At 57.1% G+C, this 27,139-nt stretch overlaps 1 protein-coding gene across 1 annotated transcript in view; it reads right to left on the reverse strand.

The window, feature by feature from the left end:
- Positions 1-117: 117 nt before the first annotated feature.
- Positions 118-27,139, reverse strand: part of ALDH4A1 (aldehyde dehydrogenase 4 family member A1) — a 32,829-nt gene continuing 5,807 nt past the window's right edge. The window contains exons 2-15 of the mRNA XM_032624535.1: positions 22,561-22,654; positions 21,740-21,832; positions 15,022-15,069; positions 14,029-14,184; positions 12,313-12,462; positions 12,160-12,234; positions 10,853-11,040; positions 8,339-8,412; positions 5,696-5,892; positions 5,518-5,565; positions 4,577-4,729; positions 3,693-3,814; positions 2,388-2,506; positions 118-1,619 (exon numbers count right to left, since the gene is read on the reverse strand). Coding sequence (XP_032480426.1) covers positions 1,507-1,619; positions 2,388-2,506; positions 3,693-3,814; positions 4,577-4,729; positions 5,518-5,565; positions 5,696-5,892; positions 8,339-8,412; positions 10,853-11,040; positions 12,160-12,234; positions 12,313-12,462; positions 14,029-14,184; positions 15,022-15,069; positions 21,740-21,832; positions 22,561-22,654 — 1,630 coding nt within the window. The 3' untranslated portion in view covers positions 118-1,506. The remainder of the gene's footprint in view (positions 1,620-2,387; positions 2,507-3,692; positions 3,815-4,576; positions 4,730-5,517; positions 5,566-5,695; positions 5,893-8,338; positions 8,413-10,852; positions 11,041-12,159; positions 12,235-12,312; positions 12,463-14,028; positions 14,185-15,021; positions 15,070-21,739; positions 21,833-22,560; positions 22,655-27,139) is intronic.

Genomic DNA, 27,139 nt, shown 5'->3' on the forward strand with positions numbered 1-27,139 from the left:
CCCTTCCTTCCATCACACCAAGGGCACTGTCCTCCTGACACCTAATGACACACTGGCAACTCCGTCGGATGTAGAAGGTGACCAGTCCCCACCAACTCCACCAGAAAGACCACCGACTTGGTTAAGTAAGAGGCATTTTATTAGGTGGCATCAGGCAGATCCTATTGCCACCTCACAGTGTAGAACCAGTAGAATCAGGAACACCTCCAGCCCCCCGCCGCCTGACCTGGCCCCTTGTGGGAAACAACCCGGGCAGCATCAGGACCCACCCCTGACCGGGGGCCAAGGTGTGTGACCGCGCACTTGGGGACCGGCCACTCCAGCCCCGCGGGGGCCCCATGCCAGCTGTGCTTGAGGAGGGTCCAGCCCTTTCGGGGCCCCCTAAAAGCTGTCCTCCAAAGTCACCACTTCTCGTTCCCTGGCCACCAGAATCTACTCGGGATGCATTTGCAAGTGTCCACCGATTGGCTGCGTCAAGGAACAGGCCTCTTAGGGGCCAGTCCACACAGAGCCACTAACATGCAAAGGAGGAATAATTTTAGAGGCAAGCCTCAGCCCGGGCTGGACGGGGACCCAAGGAGAGGTCTCAGGGTGCTGGGGAAGGTGGCAGCAACATGTACCCGGGCCTGTTCAACCACAGCCAGTGGGTGCTGAGCTCCTGCAGGAAACCCCAGGCTCTAGAGGCAGGACCCGAGAGCTAAGGGAAGCAGCAGGAAGGGCCCCCCAAAGTCTGCCAATCTCACAGCCCAAACAGCAAGGACCAACACATCCCACGTCTTGGCAGGTGGCCTGCAGCAGTCCCCTCAGACCCCCAGACGGAGATAGCCAGGAATCCATGGGTCGCAGGTGAGCTCAGGCACTCCGGAGCAAGGCACACGGGGTCTAAGGCATTTGGTTGGGCACAGGTACCTGCTGGTACAGGCGCACCTGGGCAAAGAGCTAGTGAGCCGCCCGGACTACAGAGGGCAAGGCCAGCTGGTGCCCCCATGCCCTGCAGCCGCGATTTGCCAGCCCTGTAGGCCACTGTGGCCACACGTGACCCTGGACACCCGGAGAAGCCGGGGCCAAGGCCAGGAGCCTCTGTGGGTGGTGAGGTTTGCCAGGGGCCCCCAAGATGCCTCCTTTTCCTCCATGGATCCGTGAGCTACTCTACCACCATTCCTCAGGTCCCTGAGCCACTGGGCCACAGTGTAGAGGAAAGGGAAGGGGACATACGGAGAACCAGCCGGGCACCAAGGTCACATCTACCAGATGGAATTTCTAGGACAGCCGATGGGGTCAAGGGTGGCGGCCCTGTTCTCCCCACAGCGTAATCTCAAACCAGAGCCCGGCATCTGACTCCAAGGGTGGGATAGGCCAGGCCAGTGGGGGGCAGGGGGCAGGCCTCGGCCCTAGAAAGAGGGTCATCCCGTGGGGAGCGGGTGGAGGGCCTGGGGTGGGGTCAGTGCACTGAGGTCAGTCGTTTGGACAGACAGACGGGTGGACGGCAGAGGCGCTGGGCGGGGCTCACTGCATGTACGGGTAGCGCCAATCCCCCAGAGGCTTGTGGGTCTCCTTGATGACCTGGGGTGACGTCCACCGCAGGATGTAGTGGGGCCCTCCTGGCTTGTCATTAGTCCCTGTGGAAAAGACAGCTCTGTTTATCTCCAAAAAGATACAATGGCTCTGGGCAGAGGGAAAAGGAGTGGGGAGGAGCTGATGGAATAAATGGGGCACCATGGGCAGAGGGAAAAGGAGTGGGGAGGAGGAATAAATGGGGCACCAGCACGGGCAGCAAATTGCCAAAGTAACCCTAACACAGCCACAGCAGCCAGGGTTTCCCGAGCGCATCTGTGTGGAGGGCACTCAGCCGGAGGTCGGGCAAGCCAGGAGCTGGTGAGCAGGCAGGACGCCCATGCTCCCCAGGTCCCTGCACCCCACCTGCAAGAAGTGTCTGGGAGGCAGTGGGGCACCGTGGAGCGCACTGGACTGGGAGTCGGGAGACCTGGCTTCCGGCCCATGGGAACTCTGGCAAGTCACCGCCCCCTCGCCGACCCTCAGTTTCCCTATTTGTAAACAGGAGGGGGATGGACTTTGGTAGCCTGGAGTATGACAGTAAAAGGTGTGGGCGCTGGGACCCAAATCCCGGCTCCACCACTCTCTAGCCATGTGCCCTTAGGCAAGTCACTTCACTTCCCTGGGCCTCAGCTTCCCCCTCCATAAAATGGGAAGAAGAATGGCAGCACCTGGGCTTAGGCGGCTGTTGGCAGGACTGAGTTAGCACAGGGCCCGGCCCACGGTGCTCAGTAAATGGTGCTACTGCTGCAACTCTTAACACCCTTGAGATGAAGGACCGAGGGTCTCCCGCCGGGAACTCGGCCCCCCTCTGGAAAGGGGGCCCCACTCACCAGAGGTTCGGGCCCCCCCGAAGGGCTGCTGGCCCACCACCGAGCCAGTGGACTTGTCGTTGATGTAGAAGTTGCCGGCAGCGTTCCTCAGCATCTCTGTGGCCTCCCGGACGACATCCCTACAAGGCAGGGCAGCGGTAAGAGGGCGGCCAGCTCACCCTCATTCCAGACCCAGGGCCAACCTCCAACACCCCCGTCCCAGCCCACATGGGCCACCCTGGTGAGCATGAGGCCAGCCGCCAGCTATGGGCCCTTGACAGGCTCCCAGGAGTCTCTGAGCCTCGGCCTCCTCCTCTGAAAAGGGGGTTAGCACGCCTGCCTTGCAGGGCATCTGTGAGGGCTGGATGAGGCTCAGGCTGTACGTACTCGAGGGAGTGGCCCATCTCGGTCCAGTTTTCCTGCCTTTGGGAGCTGGGGAACCTCCAGACCCCTAGCCTGCCCCTCAGGTTCCAATCCCGCCTCCACTCTTTTTTTTTTTTAAACAATTCAATGTTTTCTTTTTTCTCTCTTTTTTTAAAAAATTTATTTTATTTATTTATTTTTGGCTGCACTGGGTCTTCATTGCTGCGCGTGGGCTTTCTCTAGTTGCGTCGAGCAGGGGCTACTCTTCGTTGCAGTGCGCGGGCTTCTCATTGCGGTGGCTTCTCTCGTTGCGGAGCACAGGCTCTAGGCACATGGGCTTTGGTAGTTATGGCACGCAGGCTTAGTAGTTGTGGCTTGCGGGCTCTAGAGCGCAGGCTCAGTAGTTGTGGCGCATGGGCTTAGTTGCTCCGCGGTATGTGGGATCTTCCCGGACCAGGGCTTGAACCTGTGTCCCTCGCATTGGTGGGCGGATTCTTAACCACTGCGCCACCAGGGAAGCCCCCACCTCCACTCTTAAAGGCAGACACAGGGAGACAAGCAGTACCACGGAGAAAGGAAAGGGCAAAGCTTCGAGTTTAGTGTCCTGGTGCTCAAGTTGGAATCCTGCCTCTGCCAGACAAGCAGTGCACCTGGGCCTGAGCCTCTGTCTTCCACTCTGCAGCCCCATCAGACCCGGGGAGCAGGTCAAAGGCACCGATTCCCCAGCCCCACCCCTAGACACCTACATTCAGCAGCCGAGAGTGGAGCCCCAGAATCTGCATTTTAACAAAAGACCCCCACTGCCCGTGTCTACCTGCCGGTCAGGTCAGAGGTGAGGAGAACGGAGAGAAGCAAGGGCAGCATTATTACTAGGATCAGCGCCCAGGAGGCAGTCTCCAGGGACAGCAGGGTCCTGTGGGGACAGGACACCAGGACGAGAGTGGAGGGGCTGCAGCCACTCACTTATCCTGGGCAAATACTGCCCCCGTGAGGCCATAGCTCGTGGTGCTGTCGACCAGCCTCAGCGTCTCTTTGTACTTGTCATCCGGGTAGACGTACACGGTCAGCACAGGCCCGAAGATCTCCTGGGAGAGAAGCCCCAGGGTCAGGCCCCACCTGGACCAACACCCCGAGGCCTCCCGTCTCCCTGCTCTGGCCTCCGCCTCTCCCCATCCCCCTCCTCAGCCCCTGCAGGAAGGGCCAGGCACTGCCTCCCGCTGGGTTCCCTCGGGGTTGGCTTCCATCCGGCCCACCCCACCCCGACCTGGCAAAAGATCCAAGGAGTCTCTGGCCTCCCTGCCAGCCAGACCCACACCCAGAGCCAAGGGCCCAGGCCCTTGGAAAGGAGAGACTTCTGGCAACAGCCGGCCCAGGAATTGCCCAATGGTATCACCGTCCCCTCTGCCATCGAGGGGCTGGGGGAAGACCCCCACCCCTGCACTGTCCTCCTGACCCCCCCTGACCTCTCGGAGACTCAGTTTCTCATCTGTAAAATGGGAACGATATGCCCACCTCATCTCTGTCAAATGTGCGGCCCACAGTTAAGAGTCTACAAGTGTCAGCCACTGAGACGGCCGCAGGGACCTTGGTGGCTGCGGACAGCGCAAGTGCCATGACACCAGCCCGGGTCAGCAGTGTCGAAGACAGAGCACTGGATTTGGGGTCAGGAGGCCCGAGCTCAGGGCCTGGCTCTGCTCTCACCGGGTGTGAGACAGTCCCCTCGTAGGGCCTCGCTTTCCACATCTGTGAGATGGGATGACGCCCCGTGAAGCACCAGGGCCCTGTGCGTGTGCCATGCTCGGGGGACAGGCTACCTCCTCCCGGCCCCGGGCCGCCCACCCCATCACCTCCTTCATGATGGGATCCTGGGGGTCCTTGCTCTCGATGATGCAGGGCTCCACAAAGTAGCCCACGGAGTCGTCACACTGGCCCCCAGCCAGGACGGTGAGGCTGGGCGAGGAGTGGGCGTGCTCCAGCCACTTCCTGATGCGGCTGAAGGACTGGGGGAGTAGGGTGGGGTAGGGGGCGTCAAGGGCTGGCTGGAGGCCATTCCCAGCAGCAGCCCCCTGACAAAGTCACCCCAAACACCTGTCCCTGAAGGGCCCAAATTCTGAAGTGGGGGGAGCGGGGGGGGGGGGCCCTGACAGCAAAAGTCGGGGCCTGGCTGAACCAGGGCAGAGACAAGGGCAGATGTGCACGCTTGTGTGTGTATGTGTGTGTTACAACTACAAACATCACAAGCACACATATACATGTATGGCCATGAATTTGTAGGTTTACGTACGTAGGCACACATATGCCTGCATTGTATGGACGTGTTTGTTATGTGTGTTTGTACGTGCACACCCACAAGTGTGCCTATATACACACGTGAACCTGTACGCCAGTGTTTCTCTGCAGGATATGTGTGCACGCGGGCGTGCGTGTGTACGTGGGTGAATCTACAGGCATGCTCCCGCTCAGAGATCTAAATGAACGTGCTCGCGGCTGTGCGTGGACGTGCGCGTTCGGGTTGATGCATGCGGTGTACAGGCCTGTTTGTATGTGTGTGTATGAACACAGGCACTTAAAGGGGGCTTGTCGAGCCTGGGGCAGGGTGTGTGGGAGGCGAGTTGCCCTCTGGGTACGGATGCCTCCACCCTTTTCAGAGCTGGCAGGGGTGGTGCGGGTGTATGCGTGGCTATCAGGCTGCCCTGCTCGAAGCAGCAGGTCTGGGTCGCCCCTATAGCTGTTCCTACGCCTCCCACCCAGTCCAGGCACGGGACCCCCGGGAACGGCCTGCTCATACCTTGGCATCAATCACGGCGGAGAAGAAGCTCCCAAAATCCTCTGCAGGCTGGAAGCAAGGGAGACATGGGAGGAGACAGAGTCGGAGACAAAGGGAGCGCCCTCCCCGCACCCCCTCACCAGCCTCCAATCCCATCAGCCCCCCGCTGGGCCGTGGCGGGGAGGCCGGCGCCACTCACGTTGCCCACTTTGATCCTGCTGCGCTCCTCCAGCAGCCGCCCTTTGATCTGCGACCACAGCGAGCGGGGCACGTAGAGGCGGGAGCAGGCCGAGCACTTCTGGCCGCCGTACTCGAAGGCTGAGCGCAGGGTCCCGCTCACCACGCTGTCCACGTCGGCCGAGCGGTGCACAAAGTGGAAGTTCTTCCCGCCACACTCTTCAGGGGTGGGGCGGGGCGGTGGAGGAGTATGAGGAGGGGGTGGGCTCCCCAGGCCAGCGAGGGGCCCGACGCACTGCCCACACCCGTCCGCAGGGCCCTGCGACCAGCCCCAGTACTGGCAGGACAAGGGCACGAGAAGGCAGAGTCGGAGCCCAATAACCTCCCAGAAACTGATCAGCCAGGCCTGTCCTCCCAACCTAGGGATGAGAAAACGGAGGCCCAGGCAAGGGCAAAGGGCACCAGGGGGCATCAGGACCAGCTCCCCCAGCTCACAGATGAGAAAACTGAGCCCTGGGGCTGCTGCCCAACATAAAGGCAGAGGAAGGACCAGAACCCAACGCTCCCCAAAGCTGGCCCACTCCCTGCAGTGGGTGTGGCTTCCTTTGAGCCTTCCCCTGACCCCCACCCAGCGAGAGGAGAGGGGGCCACCCCAGGTCCACGGCCAGGGCTGGCCCCTCTTCCTGATCCACGGTGGAGACAGCCCTCCTCGATCTCCTTGGCATGAGGGAGCCTCGGTTTCCTCACTCCGTTAAACATCAGCTACTAGCAGCTCGTTACAAAGCACTAACTTCCAGACTCGGGTCAAAGCACTTCGAGCTCCGTCTCGCTGAAGCCTCACAGCAACCTCCCATTATTATCCCATTTTAAAGACAAGAAAACTGAGGCACAGAGAGATAAAAGTCTCATACTCAAGGGGGGAAGCGGTAGAGTAAGTAGTGGTCTCTCTCCCTCAGGGAGATGGTGGGAAGGAGACAGAACAGAAAACCATGGACAGCTCACACAAGGGACTCACTGTCCCCCATCTCGTGAAGGCTGGACTGGCGCACACTGGGGAACCGGAAATTGGAGATGCAACAGCTGGCCCTGAGGAGGGTCACCTGCCCTGACACCCCCATCACAGCTCCCACCAGCTTAAGAGGCAAACTATTATATATATAGGGTGGATAAACAATAAGGTCCTACTGTATAGCACAAGGAACTAGATTCAATATCCTGTGATAAATCATAATGGAAAAGAATATGAAAAAGAATATATATATGTATAACTGACTCACTTTGCTGTACAGTGGAAATTAACCCAGTATTATAAAATCAACTATACTTCAATAAAATTTTACGAAGTTCCCACCCGCTCAGGCGTGGGGTCCAGTCTCCCTGTGAGCCCCCACTTCACACCCAGGAGCAAGAATGCTGAACCACCTGCTCCAGCTCTGCCATTACTGCACTGTGTGAGCCTGGACAGCCCTCACTCTCGAGAGGTCTCAGCATCTTCCCAGAGTGTGTTCCATGAAAAACATGGTCCAGGGGGTCCTCTGTCAAAACAGGGCTGTGTATTCCAAAGAGTTTGGGAAACACTGCACATCAGCCTTTGTTCTTGAATATAAGCAATGCGTATATTAGTGCATTAAAGGCTCTGAGAAGTCCTGCAGGTGAGGAATCCGTTTTACTTTAAACACAGTGCACGCCAAATATCCTTGACCATGAAACTGTTTCTTTGTGGGAAAATTATTTTGACAAGACCTGGCCCTGCTGACCTCTCAGCCCCATCTCCTGCCACCCGCCCTCCCTCCCTTCCCCAGCTACACTGGCCTTGTTTCTTCAAACACAAGATCGTTCCCACCTCATGGCCTCTGCATTTGCCATTCCCTTGGCCTAGATCTGGGCTGTGCAACAGGGTAGCCACCAGCCACACGTGGCTATTTAAGTTCAAATTAATTAAAATTAAATGAAACCAAGCTTTCACTTCCTCTGCCATGCCAGCCACGTTTCAAGTGCCCTGCGGCCACACGTGGCGAGCGGCTATACTATGGGACAGCACAGGTACAGCCCACGTCCATTACTGCAGAAAGTTCTAGCCGACAGTGCGGGCGCCCATGGTGGCCCATCCTCCGGACCTTTGCGAGGCTGGTTTCTTTTCATTGGTCAGGTTTCAGCTCAAATGTTCCCTCCCTGAAGAGGCCTCCCACCCCACCAGCCACCCTAAGTCACAGTCCCACCACGCCCAGCCCTTGAGGGTCCCTGCCTGTCACCTCTTTGCCCTCCTTTAATTATCCACAGCCCTTCTCACTCCCTGACATCATTTATCTAGTTGTTTACTGTCTGCCTCCCGCTGTTGGAATAGAGGTTCGTAACGGCTCGGTCTCTGGGTCTCATCATCTTTTGCATCCCCAGTGTCCAAAAAGTGCCTGTGAACATACTTAATAATTTACTTGCTGAAGGATGGATGGATGAATGGATGGACGGAAGGAAAAACGCACACTCAGAGGCATAAACGCTCTGTGTAAGTGCCAGAGCAGGGGCTCCACCCTGAAGGAGTTCTCCGCGTCTGCAGGGCCGCCCCACCTCTGGGGGCATCACCTCCGCCTCCTTCTCTTGCATGGCGGCCAGGGCAGGGAGGGGTCCCTAGGGCTGTAGGGCAGGGCACGGGGAGAAGGGCCCTTACCTCCGGCCAGGCGCGGGAAGGTGTGGAACCGGTCCAGGTTCTGGGCCACCTGCTTCCACAGGTGTTTGAAGGTGCTAAAACCAGAGGACAGGGCAGTGACTAGGGAGCCGGGCTCAGGCACCTGAGAGGGTGAGGGGCCTGGGGGCTAGGGAGCAGGCCCTAGCAGAGGAAGAGCCTGGAAAGCCCAGGGAGGAGCGCTAGGGGCAGCAGCCCCACAGGAGACGGGCAGGGGTCACAGCGGTGGTGGTGGTGGTGATGGTGATGGTGATGGGGAACCCAGTGGGTGGTAGCAGCTGGAAATGGGCTGCATCCTGGGCCTACAAGGAGGGAGCAAGGGGAGGCCTGGCGGCAAGATAGTGCAGAGAAGGGCCAGGCTTTGAGGCCAGGGGATGCCGGGTTTGAGTCCTGACTCAGGCAGACACGGTTGTGTGATCTTGCGACCAATGCTTAACCTCTGTGAGCCTCAAATTCTGTGCCACATCTGGGAACTGGAAAGGACAATTCCACGTGGCAGGGCTGCTCTGTGACGGCTCCAATGCGAGTCAAGTGCTTGGGACAGTGCTGGGTATGCTGTGGGTGCCTGATGGGGGACAGGCACCACCGTGGTCTGCGAGGGGCACCACGAGCTCACGCCCAGGCTCCAGAGAACCAAAGAGGGTCCCGGGAGAGGCAGCTCAGGCCCCTACCTCCTCCCTGGGCTCCAAGTGTGACCAACCTCAGCACCACAAAACAATAAAAATGCTAATCACCAGGGAGCTGGCGACACAGTAGCTAATACTAATTTATGACTTTCCTACCTTTAAGCCCGCTGCTCATCAGAGCATGGCAAATGGGGGCCAGGCCCGCTCCACCCGCTAATAGGCAGAGACCCATGGGGCCCGTGGCTGGCAGAGCGGGCCTTTTGGAAAACAGCCCTCCTCAGCAATTCTAACGCTGCCACCGCCACCCGGCAAACCTTAGCAGGGGTTGTTGTTGCAAGGGAGCCCGAGGCCAGGCAGAGAGGGCGAGAAGCCACTGCAGGTGTCCCTAGGATACCTGGAAGGCCCGGAGTGCAGACCCCAACATCTCCACCCAGATGGCCCATGGGGACCTCAAACTCAAAGTGACCACCATGTGATTCACCTTCTTCCCTAGTCTCCCAGGTGCCCAGCCAACTGGGTTGCCCACCTTGGTGAACGATGCCCACCTCCTGCCCCGAGCCTGGATGTTCCCACTGAACACCCCCAACCTTGACCCCACAGACAGGTGATCGAGTCTCCCTGATACTTCCTCACTTGAATCAGCCCACCTCACCCCGTTCCCACGACTCCACCTGAGTTCAGGCGCCCACCGTCCCTCCCCGGACGTGGACACCTCCTAACCTGTCTCCTGCTTCCACCCACCGGAGACTTGTGCTCAGAGTAGCCAGAGCGATCATCTAGATCAGAGGCTGCACACGCAGGGGCCCGGAGGGGCCGGACAGAGAATGAGCGAGGCCGTCCAGGTAGGCAGAGGCCCAGGGCCTGTCAGGACGGGGGGAACCAGAGACCTCCCACCCGCCTCCAGCCAATGGTGCCACACGGAAATGCAGGCCCAGTGGGACCAGGTTCTTAAGAGAGGCCCAGTATTTGGATTTTTACATGAAACCGTCCCAATGGTACAAGGTTGGTCCATCCCTATTAGGAGTCAAAGAACACAGAGCCACTTGCCAGGGCCAACTGGAGAGCTACCATCTGCAATCCCTGTTTGAAACAAAAGAAGTCTGATTAAGCCACGCCCCCTGCATGTAACTTTCCGTGGCTGCCATCATCTTCAGGATAAAGTCCAGACACTTTAGCAGGCTCATGGGGCCTTACAGTCACAAGACTAAATCCCCCAAGAGGTAGGCCCTTGCCCACTCCACGTGTTCACTGCCCAGTCTTAGCACCGGCAGAGCCTGGTATACATGGGGGCTCGATCAACACCAGCTGAGTGAGTGAGTGAATGAGCAGTTGTGATCGAACCATATCCCGCCCCCACCCTCTGACCCTCGGCCCCCAGCTCCACACTCCAGCCCCACGGGACCACGTCCACAGCCCAGAGCCCAACAGCTTCAGCCTTATGCCTCTGCATATGCTGTTCCCCCTCCTAGAACGCTCTCCTCCACCTCTGCCTGGCCTACTCGTTTGCTTAGATGCCACCTCCTCCAGGAAGCCTTCCTGACTCTCCTCCTCCAGTTTATCCCAAGCTCCCTTGTGCCCTTTCCAGGGATGGTAGTGGCATCGAAATCCATATCACTAAACAACTGTAGGCCGCTTCCAGCCTGTCACACTCCTTCCTGTCCATTAACTAGTTTGGCCTTCACGATTACTCTGCAAGGTAAGAATCATGACTACTGTCATAAAGGAGAAGAAACAGGCTCAGGGAGGTGAAGTGGCTCACCCAGGGCCACATAGCACCTGACCTCTGGGCTCACAGCCCCAGCTCCCGGACAGAGGTCACGAGGTCTGGTAAGCGTCCCCAGGCCACCCCGCCCACCCCACCTCGGGGACTTACGGCACGCTGCCTGTGAAGTTGATGCCACACAGGTGCTCCGAGCTGGTGACAGTGTCCCCAAATGTGGGCCCATCAGCTGGCACAAACTGGATGATGTTGGGGGGCAGACCGGCCTCCCGGAGGATGCGGTAGACAGCATAGCTGGCCAGCATGGCAGTGTCACTGGGCTTCCACAGGACCACGTTGCCCTGCCCGGGAGGCACAGTGATGACTCATGAGGTCAGGGGCCGCCAGCCCCGACTCCCACCCTACCCTGAAGCATGGCCATCCCTCACCTGGAGCCACCAGGACCCCATGCAAGCCAGGATATCCCCGACCCAGCCCCATTCCTACAGGTGCCCAGGTGCTGCACACCAGGCCCTAGAAGCCCTCGTCAGTGAGCTCACACCCTGCCCTGTCTGCTCCCACACTCTGGCTATGAAAGCCTCCCTTCCTCCGGAAGCCTGTGCCCACTGGTCCTGCCAGCACCCCTCGGGCAGGTCTGTTCTGGGTGTTTCCAACTCGCTGGAAGCTCACGGGGCGAGGCTGGGCAAGTGCTCACAGGGCTCTGTCTGCACGTGTCCTGGACGAGGGCACGTGGGTGCCGGGTGTGTGTGCGTCTGTCTGAGTGCAGATGCACGAGGATGGCCCTGCGTACGAGCACCCTTCCAGATCACCCAGCTGCCCGACAGCTGTCAGCCCTCCTCCTGCTGTGCCCCGAGCCACCCAGGAGCTCCGAGGGTAGGGCTGCATCTCCCCCATCGACTGGGAGCCGATGGCCACCTTCACCCTGATAACGACAGTGGAGCCCACCAACTTCGAGACCACCTGCCCAGAGACAGACCAAGCCCAGACCCGTACCCGTCCCGTCATTTGCTAGCCTTGCAACCCTGACAAGTAAGTGGCCAGGCACAGAGCAGGCACTCAAAGGTGGGCTCTAAGTCATCATTAGTAGCAGCCCCTACATAACGCCAAGCCCGCGCCGGGCCAGACCTGCCTGGCGTTAGATGCGCCACAAGCGTGGCCTCCTTTGCTCCTCGTGACCCTGTAATGTAAGCTTTTCTTTTACTTCCACTTTGTAGGTGAGGAAACTGCCTCAGAGGAGGGCGGGGACTTGCCTGGGGTCACCCAGACAGAGTGGGGCAAAGCTGGGACCCAGACCAGCCTCTGACCCCCAAGCACTTTCCACAGCCCCCAGCTGCCTCCACTTTCTGTGCTTCTCCCCGCGATGAGGGCTGGGACCCCAGGGGCTCTGACGTGGCCTCCTGTCTGTTGACAGGGGAGTGATGACCCGTTCCCGCCACGCCCACCTGCTGCCCACAGCTCACCATCAAGGCCGGCGCCCCCGCCAGGTTGCCGCCGATCGCAGTGAAGTTAAAGGGGGAGATGGCTGCCACGAAGCCCTGGGGAGGGAGGAGGTGGTGAGGCCCAGCCCAGGGCTTCCGGCAGCCCCCAACCCCAGCTCCACCACCTGGGGGTACCTCCAGCCCCCGGTACACCACGCTGTTGGTGCTCGGCGGCACACTGATGGGCTGCTCCCCCTCCAGCTCCACGGCAAACTTGGCGTTGAATCGGAAGAAGTCAATGAGTTCGGCTGCAGCATCGATCTCTGCTTGGATCACTGTCTTCCCCTGTGAAGCGGGAGGGCCGGGGGGTCAGTAGTGGAGGACGTGCCTCCCAGTAGCCCTCTTCTGACACTGGACCCTGAGCCCATGGTGACACTGGGTCGCAGGTGCATTGGGGCCAAGAACCAGGAGACCTGAGGACTGTAAACATTTCCTTAGACTGTCTGCTCCTCCTGACGGTGAACGTGAGCCGTGAGGAAAGGACTCTGGGCAGCAAGAACAGGGCTTTCTCGGGTCGGGCGGCCCCTCCTGGGGTCACTGGCAGCTGCTAACCCTGCTCAGGACGCACAGCAGGGGAAGCTGAGCTAAGACACACTGCCTCCTGCTCTGCGTGGCCACCATGCTTCCTACAAGCTCCTGAGTCTTAAGTCAAATAAAGAGGCACCTTCACCTGGTCTTGGAGTGTGTGCGCCTCTTCCTGCCCAGGTGTGGCTCACCTGGGACACTCTGGAGCCCGACACCCACCCCAGGGGCTCTGCTGAATCCGGAGACACTTAGCCGGGTGTGGAGCTGTCATACCAGCTCCGTGCAGCAGAGGGCGCTCTCACTACGTGATGGCGAACAGGAAGAGCGCTGGGGTCACCCAAAGCCCCCTAAGGCGAAATTAACCGTCTCTCAACTGCTAATGCCACTCCCTGGCTCAACATGCATTCAACTCAGAAAACCTCTATCAGGCACTTCTGTGACTCCAGGAAGACACGGTGCAAGACGCAGAAAGAGAACACTAGCGTGTGATTACAATGCCCAAAAAACTTGTAAAGGGGAAGGAAGTAGGACAAACACAAAGGAAGTCATTACACCCCGATGGAATCTGAGCTATAACCCACAGAGGAACAGCATGTTGGGGAAGGGGGGCGGGCACAGAGGTAGGACAGATCGTTATGGACTAAGAAGGTTCTAGAAGCCTCACAGAGGAGGCGCTATCTGGGCTAGACTGACAGTTAAGAGTTCATGAGGCAGAGAAGACAGGGAGCATTGCAGGTAGGGGACCCGGGGCAGAGGCAGGAGATGGGATGCTTGAGGTGTCCAGGAGCCTTGCTAGGTCCAGGCTGGTGACATCATGGGCGGGATGGCCTGGCAGGAAAGGGCAGAGCGGCTGGTGAGCTGGACAGAGGTGGGAATGGAAGGGCTCTGGGGGCTGGCTCAGGACTTGGGATGTGACCCTCAGCCAGAGAGAGACAGATCTCGGTGGTTCATAAGGCTAGAGTGACCTGCTGGAGATGTCACAGAAACTGCTCTGAGGGCTGCAGAGGTCTGATGGAGCCTGGAGGACCACGTAGGGCAACTGTCAGTCCAGGCAAAGCACGACAAGGGCCTGGCCCAGGGCGGGGGCAGAAGTGGATGGGAGGGGCCATTTCCAGAGTAGGACACTCGAGCGTAGTTCAATCCACCTTGTCTACAAAGTATATAGGTCTGTCCCCTCTCCGAGGCCTGGTCCCTCAAGGACACCTCCTGGGCTCCCGCACGCAGAGCAGGTCTGGGCACCCAGAAGCCACTCAGCTGACGCCTGCTGAATTGGATGGGGTACGACTGCCTCCCCTACATCCCCGGTTGTGCCGGTGCGCATCTCACCTGTCCCACCATGGTCTTGGCCAGGACCTCTGCCCTGCGCGGCCCACTGAGCATATCTGCTGCCTTTAGGAAGACCTGGGCCCGGTCTGCAACAGGTTTCAGGTCCCACTCTTTCCTGGCGGCCAAGGCGGCCTCGATGGCTCTGTGAAGCAGGGCCTGATGAAGAGGGAAAGGTTGGGGGCTTCCTCCTGCAGCAGGAAGGGTCCCAGAGGAGCGAGGGAGGGAGGAGAGATCTGGAGGTCACTCTTCACCCAGGGAAGACCCCTGGCTCCCTCGGCCCTCAGCCCCCTCCCCCCTACAGCGGCAGACTCCATGTCCCATGGCCAGCTGGGCTGCCCCAGGCTCCGAGCCTGCCCTGCTACAGTCTGGAGGAGTCCGAGGGGCCTGCCAGGTAGGGCAACATGCCAAGGACTTGCTCCATTCTCTCTCGTGGTCTCATCAGGGCCTCCTCTTACTCCTGGGGCCTGGTGCTCCTGAACCCGCTGTCCAGAGCCTCCAGCCCTTGAGGTCCGGGCCTGACCTTGCCCTTGCCAGGCCAGAACTGCAGCCAGAGACAGACACCTGCCGCTGGCATCCCAGCTGCCAACCGCCCTCATCACCACGTGACACCAGCGCCTTGACCCTGTGGCCTCTCGCTGGCCCTCCCTGATGCCAATTCTCTGCCCGGCTTTCCATCCACGATGCCTCTAATTTCCCTGACTCAGCCTTCCAGCACCCCCTCCCCCTCCCAAAATCAGGGTAGCCTCACAAGGGGCACGTGCAGGGATGTCCCAGCCCTGGCCAAAGCAGCTCTCATTAGGCGCAAGTTAACCCCGGCACGCCTGGCCCAGTCAAAGACACGTGCCCGGGGACGCCCTCAGTGCCAGCCACCCCCCGGACGCCCCCACCCTCCATGGCCAGAGAGGGAAGCAGTGACTGACCTCTACCCCCATGGCAGCAACTAACCGGACAAGACGGGGTAGCACCCCAACCCTAAAGTCGCCAGGGACTCACCTTGTCTGCATAGCAGAACTTGGCCACCTTGTGTCCATGGTTAAAGGGCTAAAAGAAGAGAGAAGAGTGAGGTCGCTGTCCAGGAGGGAAGTGCCAGGTCAGGTGGGGATGGAGCCAGGCTCAGAGCTGGCATTCCAGGCCACTTGCTCTCTGCCCTCCAATCCCCATGATGCCTTCTCCAATCGCCCGGGCCCACGCTGACCTCTCCACCTTGAGAGTTACAGGGGCACCTGCTGTTTGATGAGCTCTGGAAGGTTCACAGTGCAGGAGAAAGGTATGAACAGAACAGTCTTTGAGGGGAAGCATGGACGTTTGGGTCAGACATAGGTTCGAATCCCGGCTCTGCCCGCTACTAGCTGTGCAGCTTTCTGTAAACTGACTTTCCTTCTCCAAGTCTCCCCATCAGGGAAAGCACGGAGAGGAGGACCAAATGGGGTCACAGGTGAAAAGTCCTCCAACATAGCTCCTGCCCTTACACCTGGGTCCGGCGTGAGGCTCGGTGGTGGGCTGTCACCACGGGAGGCCCTAGGCGATGCACTGCGTTGTGAAACACTCAGGATTTCTGCCGCCCCCCAAGGCCCTAAAGGAACAGAGCAACTGCTTCTTGAGCCCCGTGCTTGGGACCCAGATTAACTCGTCTAAAAGGGATGAAACCCCAACAGACGTTTACAAACAACCCGGCAGTGCTGAATGTCAGCCTGGGCAACAAGGCGGGGGAAACACCACTTCTTTCCCGACCTATTTTTTACACCATAATTATCAGCACTTTCGCCACCTATAAGTCTTCCAATGGACTGTTTAGGGCCTTCCTGTCTAATAAGGCAGCCGCTAGTCACACATGCCTACTGGAACTTCAACCCACGTGGCACAAGCCAGGTTTCATGTGCTCAATAACCACGTGGGGCTGGTGGCTGCCGAAGAGAACAGAGTAGATTCAGAACATTTCCACCATCATCTCAGAACGTTCTACTGGGCAGCACTGGTCTGGTCTGAGTGCAAAGTGGCCTCCCCGGCATGGTCACCTGTATCCTGTCTATACCTGAGATTGGCCTGTGAGCCTCAGGGGCTGAGAAGCTGGGGACACGGGCCCTTCTATTCAGCACATCCAATCCCAGTGGACTGCGGACACCCCAAGTCAGCAATACATCCCGGTAACAGAGCTCCTGCCCTCACGCCGCCACGGCCCCAAATGCCAGGGCCCCAAGGATGACACATGGCCAGGTCAGAGAGGTGGTACGGGAAATGAAAACCAGAAGTGCCCACCAGGGGGTTATCAAAATCCCAGTGTCTGGAAAAATACTCAGGTGCTGCAGTGGCCATGGAGGCCGGCGGAGCTGCAGGTGAGGTCGGGCTCTGGGCGGTTACAGAGACCAGGTGAGCGAAGCCGTGGGAGCCGCTCCGGGCTGACACCTGGCACACACCCGTGCAGACCTGCAGAGCCTGCAGACCCCAGGCTGTGCTGACACTCCAGGTGTGGGCCCTCTGGTTGCGGATCCAGCCGCAGGGGCTCTAAGATGCCTCTGTGGGTGACCCCTGCCCCAGGCCATCTTCGGAACCGTCAGAGTAGGGGCCCTGGCCCCGCCCCCTTAACCCTGCACACGCTGCTCAGGGCTCCATCTGGACAGATGTGTGCTCAGCCCATTTGCAGAAGGGCCAGCCCTTCACTCCCCTAAATCAGAGACCTGTGAGTTTCCTGATCCGTCCAAAGCACATGCCAGTTCCTGGCTTCATAAACTCCAAACAGGTGGGTTTCTTAGGCCAATGTCATCATGGGGCTTGGAGCCCAGCTTCCCACCCTAGCCCACCATTAGCCCCTAAACCGCCTTGTGGAGAAATCCATCAGGAATAACAGAAGATGCTGTGTGGACCCCTCAGGATCTTTCTTGCCTGTGGACAGGACTCAGTGATATCACAAAACCCCACATGGCACCTGCGTGAGAACTGGGGTGGGTTAGCAGAAAGTCTCTTGACAAGGTAGTGAACAACTTCCAATGGTTAAAAACAGTTCTGCCTCTCACTTCTTTTTAACTAGCTCTTTGTTTTTTGTTTTTGTTTTTTTCTGCGGTACGCGGGCCTCTCACTGCTGTGGCCTCTCCCGTTGAGGAGCACAGGCTCCGGACACGCAGGCTCAGCGGCCATGGCTCACGGGCCCAGCTGCTCCGCGGCATGTGGGATCTTCCTGGGCCGGGGCACGAACCCATGTCCCCTGTATCGGCAGGCGGACTCCCAACCACTGCGCCACCAGGGAAGCCCTTAACTAGCTCTTTTTTACATGAACTCGCTGCAGGCCCCTGGTTAAGTTAACTAACTGATAGTTACCGTCAAAGCTAACATTAGTCAGTTTCCCGCGTGCAGAGGCACCAAGTGTTTGACACGGACTAATCCGTTGAACCCTGACGACATCCCTCCGTGGCGTGATTGTTACCCCATTTTACATATGAGAAAGCTGAGGCACAGAGAGGTCAAGCAGCTCAAAGATACATAAGCAGCAAGTGGGCAGAAAGGGGCCTCCTCACGGTGACTAGGGTGGGATGCAGCTGGGTCTTAGGAAGACCCGAGAGGCCCAGCCTGAAAACCCCGAGGCTCCTTCTCCTTTGCCTCTGGCTCCTCTGAGACTTGGTGTCCTGCATGTTTCAACAGACCCGCTTCCTTAGTTTCTCTCATCCTTTGTGGGGAGGTGTTCAATGCCCTCCCCACAGCTCCCAGCCCCGCAAAGAAAGATGCTTGTGGCTGGTTCCAAGTTTCCAGGGCAGGTAATTCCGACTGGCCCAGCTGGGGTCAGATGCCCATCCCTGGACCCAGCATCCCTCAGGTAGCAGCACCACACGATTTCAAAGGCTGCCCTGGCTCACCGCATGGGGGCAGGTGAGGAGCTCATCAATTTCAGCAGACACAGCCCCCCCCCAGACGCCCACTGCGCCTCTCTACCTCGCATGGAACCCTCAGTGCTTTGTTCCAAGCTGTTCCCACGGCTTCGTACACGACGCCTTCCCCGGCCTCCCAGGCCACCCACCTGCTGTGGGCTCCTCATCGTGGCCCTCCACCCTCCTTCCCATCCCAGCTCCCTGGCTGCCCACGGGAACCTGGCCCTCCAAACACCTATGTCCGGACTCACTTCTTCTGCCAAGCCCACACTCCTAATCCCTCCTCTGTCCTGAAATCAGAAAGCATTCCAGCGAGCAATGGGCTTTTTCGGAAAGTCTCACCCTCCTTAACCCCCTCCAATGGCTCCCTGGGCTCTTGGAAGAGGCTCTTAACCACAGCCAACAAGAACCATACGTGGGACGTCCCTGGTGGCACAGTGGTTAAGAATCCGCCTGCCAATGCAGGGGACATGGGTTCGGGCCCTGGTCCGGGAAGATCCCACATGCCATGGAGCAACTAAGCCCGTGCGCCACAACTACTGAGCCTGTGCTCTGGAGCCCGCGAGCCACAACTACTGAGCCTGCGTGCTGCAACTACTGAAGCCTGTGCACTGCAACTACTGAAGCCCACGAGCCTAGAGCCCGTGCTCTGCAACAAGAGAAGCCACCACAGTGAGAAGCCCATGCACTGCAACAAAGAGTAGTCCCTGCTCGCTGCAACCAGAGAAAGCCTGCGTGCGTCATCGTGCAGCAAGGAAGACCCAACACAGCCAAAAATAAACAAACAAACACATAAATAAATAAATAAAAGAACCACACCCAAATCCCCTGGCCCCACTGGCTTCCTCTCTGTTCTGCAGCTCACCAAGCCCCCTCCTGACTCTGCACCCGCAGATCCCTCTGCTGGCGATGAGTCCCCAGCCCGTCTTCATCCCTGGGGTTCAACTCAGATGTCACCTCCTCAGAGAGGCCTGTGGACCACCTCGCCTTACGTGGCCTCGCATCTCCAGCCCATCACCAGTGCCTTCCACAGCCCCTCTCACCATCTGGAATTCCGTTTGTTTCTTTCCTGACATGTACGCCAATCTCACTCTCCCCTAGGTCAGCACCGTGAGGGCAGAGCCATGTGCCATGTTCATTGCTGTGTCCCAGAACCCAGCCCTAGGTCTGGGGCTGAGGAGGCTTGGATGGATGAATGGATGGATGGGTGGGTTTTATTATCATGATTTACAAGTACCCCTCCTAGAAAGAGCTAAAGTCAGCCTTTTGGAAACTGTTTTCCAACTTCAAACAGGTTTCTAGCTAATAATGCCATAGAGTAAACCACTTCGTTTACATACCGTGGCATTTATTTTGCAACTGGTTCCATTTGCACAAAGCTGGAAACTCCCTATGTATCCATAACATCAAAACGTATATATAGGGCTTCTCTGGCGGCCCAGTGGCTGAGAATCCGCCTGCCAATGCAGGGGACACGGGTTCGATCCCTGGTCTGGGAAGATCCCACATGCCGCGGAGCAACTAAGCCCATGAGCCACAACTACTGAGCCTGTGCTCTAGAGCCCGTGAGACACAACTACTGAGCCCGCGTGTCACAACTACTGAAGCCCATGTGCCTAGAGCCCATGCTCCGCAACAAGAGAAGCCACCGCAGTGAGAAGACTGCACCGCAAAGAAGAGTAGCCCCCACTCGCTGCAACTAGAAGAAGCCTGTGTGCAGCAACAAAGGCCCAACAGAGCCAAAAATAAATAAATAAAATAAATAAATTTAAAAAAAAAACGTATATATATGTGTACACAAAGACAAACACACACTTCCCTTTTGTTCATAGCCAAGGTGCATATTTGCTTTAAGCCTTTCTGGGCTAAAACTGTCATGACCATAACAAGGGATAAAAAGGGATGGGGTGGTGCCTCTGCCTGGGGTTGGAGCAGACCCAGGGGTTCACCCTCAGGCCACCTTGTAGGGAAGCACCGCAGACTTCCATTCAGCTGTGAGTCCTGGTCAAGATCCCCAACTGTCACCAAAGAATGTCACTCTCACTCTTGAACAGACTGGCACGGGTATGGGTGCCATTTCTTAACTGTCAAGCCAGACTAGATGCCTCCCAGGGACTTGCTAGGAAAGGCACACTGTCTTATCGCTGTCCCATCATCCAGCAAAATCCCCGCTGAGAGAAAGACTTAAGGAGAATGCAGGAGGGACACGCAGACCAGCTACTGCTCTGGCCGGGGCTCTGAGAGGCCTGCCAGGGCCAGAGAGGCAAGAGGGCTGAGTGGAGAGGGCTAGGCTGGGGACTGGAGCCACTAGAGGGTCACCCTACATGCGGGCTCACAGGAAGGCCACTTGTGCGGCCACATCTTCCTTCTCTCAAGAGAAGCCAGACATTTGAATTTGTACATGAAATCGCCCCATGTTTAGGTTTTGGAAACAAAGCTACCAGCTATCGATTTGCAGCCTGAGCTCTGGATGGAAAGCCCACCCCAGCAGTGGACGTGGGGCCTGCACGGCGACCTCTGGGCGTCCTCAGGCACTGGGCTTTGATGACACCCTCAGCCCACACGACAATGTGTGAGAAGCAGCCCCACGAAACATCCGTGCATGAGATGTGTGACTCCTGCGGGGATCTGTCACGTCACTGTGTCCTTCTGACACTTTCAGGAGAAATTTCTCTCTGGGCCCAGTATCAGAAATGGCTGTGCTTCTCCTACCACACAGTGGGGGATTTATTTCAGGAACACTCTGACTAGGGCAAGTGAGGTGTTCTCCTCTCCACTGGAGACCAGGAGGCCTAAAGGCAAGTCTGTGGCCATCTCCAGCAAGGGCCTAGGGCCTCAGGATTTTGTGACCAGCAGGTCACAGCAAGAATATTATCTTGCTGCCATGCGCTAATTAACACTCTGCTTTGAAATCCCCTTTAGACATAGTCAGGGAGTGAATGAACTCACCTGAATCAAAATCAAGGGGATGTGGTTCTGGGGAAACTGCATCCATCATCCCTGTTCCGTATCTAACTGTGCCACCCCAGGAGGGTCACTGATTGTCTCTGAGCTTCTCCCCTGATCTGCAAAATGGGCAGCTAACCTCCTGCTCTTCCAGCCTCCAAGGGGGTTGGCAGGGACTGAGGGAGGAGCTTGTGCAGAGGGGACAGGGTCTCAACAGATGTGTCTGTGGATGGAGTCTGGGCTCCAACAGGAGGGCTTCTAGGAAGAGGTGACACCTGGCCACGCCCTGAGTGCTTACCTCTGCTGAGCTCATTGTCAGCTAGACCACTGGTTCCCAAATACAGACCAGGACTTTGGTGACTGTCTTTCTTTGGAAGGATTATCTTTTTTTTTTTTTTTAAGTATAGTTGATTTACAATATTGTGTTAGTTTCAGGTGTACAGCAAAGTGATTCAGTTATACATATTTTTTTTCAGGTTATTTTCCATTACAGGCTATTACAAGGTATCGAATATTGTTCCCTGTGTTAGAGAGTGAATCCTTGCTGCTTATCTACTGTATATATAGTAGTGTGTATCTGTTAACGGAAGGATTCTCTTTGATTCTGACTTTCTATCCTTGCTTCCTACTCCCTAGGCTGGTGAGCGGGTCAACTTTTCCAAAGCGATGGCAAAGCTGGGGGCAGCTGCTGTTTTTAACTTCTTGGCAGGCGCGATGTTGGCACCTTTTACGAGAGTCCCCTAAGACTGCCTTTGGAAGTTTTATACCGGTGCACGGAATTCAAAATCTTGCAGGGACTCTAAGTCCTTTTGGAGGCAGAGACCCCATGTTGCATGCTTATGTGCTGCCCGAGAGACAGACCCCAGATTCAGGGGAGAGGCTGAGCCCTGCCCGCCCACTGGACTTACAGACAGCTGGTACCGCACGTCCGAAGTCCACACCTCCTCGTCCCCCACCACGCATGGGATGGCTTCCGTCCGGCCCTTCAGCTCCTTCAAGGCCTGGGAGAGGAGGAGAGAGGTCAGATGAGCACTTCCTTCGCCTCTACTTCCCGCCTAAAACACCGATGCAGAGTCTGCCAAGGCGGATGCCCAGGAAGGAATAGAAATGAGGAGGGTGCTGGGCGGGGTCTGTGGTCAGAGACGCTGTGATTGCTCCCCAGGGGCGGGGGCAGACTCGGCTCCCACACTGTCACTTCCTGTCCTGCAGGAAGGTAAGGCCAGTGTTGCCAGGTCTTCCCATTAGAGAAAAGATTTAAAACCCGTGTCTGAAATTTATGTGAAATCTCACAATTTTATAACACTGGCAATTAACGGGAGAATTCTTTTTTTTTTTCTTTTCGGCCACACCTTGCGGCTTTGCGGCTTGTGGGATCTTAGTTCCCTGACCAGGGACTGAACACGCACCCTCATCAGTGAAGGCGCAGAGTCCTAACCACTGGACTGCCAGGGAATTCCCGGGAAAATGTGTTTAAGCATAAAATATCTGTGGACTTATGACCCCTGACCTGGCACCCCAAAGAGACCCAGGTTGCCACCCTGCTGCTCCCAGGTCCCCCACCCCCCTCCAGATGCACAGCTCTCCCCAGATTCCCAGTTTCCTCCCGTGGCTGGGAGTAGAGGCAGGAGGGCGTGGGTGGCTGTCGGCACGGAGAGGTATCGTGGGGGCTGCTGAAGGCCGTCTCTGCCCCAGGCCCTACACCACTGGGTGCCCCCCACCCTCCCATTACCTTCTGCAGTGCATCTCGCTCAGGGCTGCCCTGCGTGAATGCCAAGACGGGCTCATTGGCCACCTTCAGGGAGGAGACGTGCTTCCAACACAGCCTGGGGAGCGAGGGTGGGGAACAGAGGTGGACAGGTCAGCAGCGGCCACCACCAGCCCCAGCCCTTCTGTCTCCAACAGGGGGTCCTAGGTTGGCCCAGCATCTTGAAATCCAGGGCAACTATAGAACTGGGGGACGAGAACCAGCCTTGGGATCCAAAACCCAAGTTCAAGTCCAGACCCTGTCACTTTGTGTCCTCGGGCATGTGACCTGCCTCCCCTGAGCCTATTTCTCCACCTGTCAAGTGAGAATCATCTTAGAAACTCACATGGTTGCCTGAAGTTTTTTTGTTTTCTTTTGTTTTGTTTTGTTTCCCAGCTGCACTGCACATCACATGGGATCTTAGTTCTGCGACCAGGGGTTGAACCTGTGCCCCCTGCAATGGAAGCGCAGAGTCCTAACCACTGGACCACCAGAGAAGTCCCTGGTTGCCTGAAGTTTAAATTCATAGGTGCAAAACCATGGCTTAGTGTTTTGCACATAGAGAAGTCTTATTCTCTCTCTATTTCCCCACAATGCAGACTTTCTTCCAAACAGACCCGAGTTACTTCTTTCTCTCAGCAGGAAAGTCAGAGCATTCCAGAGCTCAGTCTCATCAGAATGTGAAACAGCTGAGACTCCCTTGGCACAAAGAGCTGAGCTCCGGGTGGGCAAGAGGGGCCGAGAGGTGGGCCGTGAACTTGGAGGAGTACTCTGAGCTCGGTTCACAGACACAGGGAGAGCTGCTGTTGGGGTATGGGCTCTGATTCCTGGGTACTGAGCTCCAAGAGCTCCTTGTTCTGCAGACGCCATCCAATCTTAACCTGTATGACCTCACTGATTAGTGCCCACCAGCGGCCTCCACCCCTAATGTGTCTGGAGGTCCCAGGGTGGGAGGACAGGTGGGTAAGAGTCAGTCATTCCACTCATGGACGTAGAGAACAAACTTGTGGTTGCCAAGGGGGAGGGGGTTGAGGGAGGGATGTAGTGGGAGGTTGGGATTAGATGTGAGCTACCGTATGGATATACGGATAAACAATAGCAAGGTCCTACTGTAGAGCACAGGGAACTATATTCAATATCCTGTGATAAACCATAATGGAAAAGAATATTTAAGAAAAGAAAGAATATATATGTATAACTGAATCACTTTGCTGTACAGCAGAAATTAACACAACACTGTAAATCAGCAATACTTCAATTAAAAAATTTTTTTGGTAATGAAGAATTATTGTTCCCAAGTGGTCCCAAATAAGCCACACAGTGTTCTATTGTCTTAATACTGGTGAAAATGGTATATAAACAAAATAACATATACTTAAATGAAAAGAGTTGTAAATACAGCCTTAAAATTTTTCAAAAACAAAAGAGTCAGTCATTCCAGAGCTGGAGGAACCCCAGTGGTGGGACTTCCCCTCCAGGCCTCAGTTTCCCCATCTGTAAATGAGGACAACAGTGAGGACAGAGCCCGCCTAGGGCACAGGGGGCACATCAGATTTGATAACACCATCGTGGCATCCCAAGGGCCTCGCCAGTGGCACGGTGATAGAAATCAGGTAATTTTGACACTATAAGTAAAAAGACTAGATCAAGATCAAGAGAAACCTGGATATGAATCCAGAAAAACCCAGATCTATCTCCCCCTGGTGTCAACACCCCACGGGCAGCACCCGTGGGTGGACGAGTCAGATAACTGGTCGCTGAGGTAGGGAGGACACACACCTGGGGGACCATAGGACCTCCAGAGATGAAGGTGTTGGAAAGAACCTGTCATAGGATTTGGGTTATAGAGGGGTAATTTGGGGAGGGTTAAGGAAGCTGGGGCTGGCTCTGGATCAGGAAGCTCGGCAATTCTACGGTGGGGTGAAAGAGTAGCAGTTCCTCACTTGGCGAGGCGGGGGATGCCTGGTGCTTCGGGGGTGGCATGGTGACCTCTGTGCTTAGACAAAACTATAGAGGGCCTGTTCTGTCCACTTCATCATGGCCTCCGGTGACCTTGTCTGAGGCTGGGTTTCTGCGAGGTTGTTTATGCCCAAGAGATCCAAACACAATGGCTACGAGTACTGGGCACTTTTTTTTCTTTCTCACTGAGACTGGGTCTGGGGGCTCAAAGACCCAGCCTGGGAGGCCAGGAGGAAGGACACAAAACCAGGGGCCACGAGGGCGGGTCCTTCATTGATTCTACAAGACGGGCACCTGCTCCGTCTCTGGAGACAACAGCGGTGACCAAGACAGCAAGGCCTGTGGTTGCCTGCAGCTGACCTCCAGTGGGGGACACGGGTAAGAAAGGAACACAGCGGTGACCAAGGGGACAGGAAAATGAGGAACGGGAAGGGCAGGGCTGCTTCAGCTGGGGTGGTCAGGGAGGGCCTCTCGGAGGAGACCACCTCCGCCAGAGACCTGAAGAAGGTCTGAAAAGAGCTGGAAGGAGCGTTCCAGACAGAGGGACAAGCAAGGGGAAAGGCCCAGAGCAGGGAGCATGAGTCAGGAGAGCAGAAAGGGGCCTGTGCAGCGAAAGGGGAGGGAACAGACGGTGGGGGGGGCGGGGCAGGGCCGGGTGCCCAGGAAGGCAAAGTGAGCCTGGGGGCTTTCTCCTGCCCCTCCCTCCAGCTCCACCCCAGCCCCACACACCACACCCAAGGAAGCCAGCAAGCCTCAGGCCCCACCCTTCCCCAAACAGAGGAAGAAATGTGGGCTCCTTCACCCTCTGTGGAGCTGTGTGACCTTCAGCTGGATTCCTCGGTGTAACACGGAGACACCCATCTCCTGGGGTTATTCTGGAGATCTGAAGAAATAATAATGCAAAGCTACACGTGTGCCCAAAACCTGAAAATCCACACGGCCCCCTTCCACTTACTGCGTGCGGTGGGGAAGAATGCAGAGGCCAGAAAATGTCAGCGGCCACAGGTCTCAACAGCCCGGCAGGAAAGGGGAGGGTGGCGTCTACTCCTCCACCCCCCACCACCTGGAAGGTTCCAGATGCCTCTCTCAGGGCCTCAGTAGCAGCGCACCACCACAAAGCAGTGAATCAGATATCACCTGGTCCTCTTCAAGCCAGGAGAGAGCCGCTGCGTGCTGGGCTGGGAGCCAGAAGCGGGGCCACCCAAGCCCTCTCTTGACCCCAAGTCCTGGCGGGTGTGAAAAGCAAAGGCTCTGGAAGCAGACAGAGCCCGGACGGACCCCCACACCTGCTCGAGACCTCAGCACATTATTACAAACTCCGCAGGCCTCTGTTTCCTCACCTGAAGAATGGGTGACACCATGTTCCGCACAGGGTCACTGTAAGGATGACGAGCCTTGCCTCTCCTCACCCTTCCTGCTCTTAGGTTTTCCTAAGGAACTGTAAAGGTCTTCCAGAATGTTTACTCCACCAGGCCAGGCTTTCAAAGGCAAAATGGTTCCCAGACACCCCCCGAGGATCAGGGGCTGGCCTGGGGGCTCAGCAAACACTGCTGGAATAAACGTAGCCCCGTGGCCCACCAGGGCAGAAGTTCAAAAGGTAGCAGCTACCAGCCCTCCTCTCCCTGTTCCCTCCCAAGCAACGTCAGAAGCAGAAATCCTACAGGTCTCCCCCGACCTTCCCCAGGGCAGAGGTCCACTGTGACCTCAGGATCACATGCCCCCGTGGCTTTCTCTCTGCCTGGAAAGTCTCCAGGCCCCGGCCCCACTGTCCATCAGTCCGAACGTAGCTTAGGGAAAGAGACTAGTTCAAAGATCAGCCTGGGTCAACTAGAGCCAAAAATAATCCAAGAATGCCTGACTAACTTTCTTTTTTTTTTTTTTTTGGCTCATGTGCCCTTTGGGATAACATGAGCACCCTTCCACTGGCTCAGGGAAAGGCAGCGTGAACCACTCGCAGGACTTGGGGCCTCTACAAGGATCTGCGAGGCCCTTCTAGGCAGCACTGTATTCCCATTCAGTCAGTCAGCACATATCTATCCCTCATGGCATCTGAGCAGAGATAGCTCAGGTGAGGTCAAAGGGCTCACCCAAGCCATGTGTTCATCGCACCTGGCAGGTGCTTGGCTCTGGGACACAGAGGTGAATCCAACCCAACCTTCTTAGGGCAGCTCTCAGCCCTCCCGCTTCAGGAAAGAAGCGTGAGGCAGAGTCTGAATTTGACTCAGTTTCCCCTAACAACCCGGGGTGCCCCTTCTGCTCACCTGGGGACTTCACGGCCTGGGCCTGAGACCCCAGCTGCCCCTCCCCACCCTCGGCAGGTACCAGGATCTGAGCTAAAAAGGCTGCAACACCAAAACATAGCCTGCAACCGGTGAAATTCAGAGGCTGCAAGCTCTGAAATTTACAAAGGGGAAAACTGAGGGGGCTGCTGCGAGGGGCTGAGCTGCCAGGGGTTGAGCTCCCAGGCCACCCCTCGGCCTCCACCCTGGTCCAAGGCACCATCAGCTTTTGCCTGGACAACTACAACAGTCATTCCGGCTCCACTGACTCCAAGCTCCTCTCAAAACTGCTGGAATAAACTTAGTCCTGCGTCCCACCCAGGGCA

This window comes from Phocoena sinus, chromosome 1 (assembly GCF_008692025.1).
Source record: "Phocoena sinus isolate mPhoSin1 chromosome 1, mPhoSin1.pri, whole genome shotgun sequence".
Classification (NCBI taxonomy): domain Eukaryota; kingdom Metazoa; phylum Chordata; class Mammalia; order Artiodactyla; family Phocoenidae; genus Phocoena; species Phocoena sinus.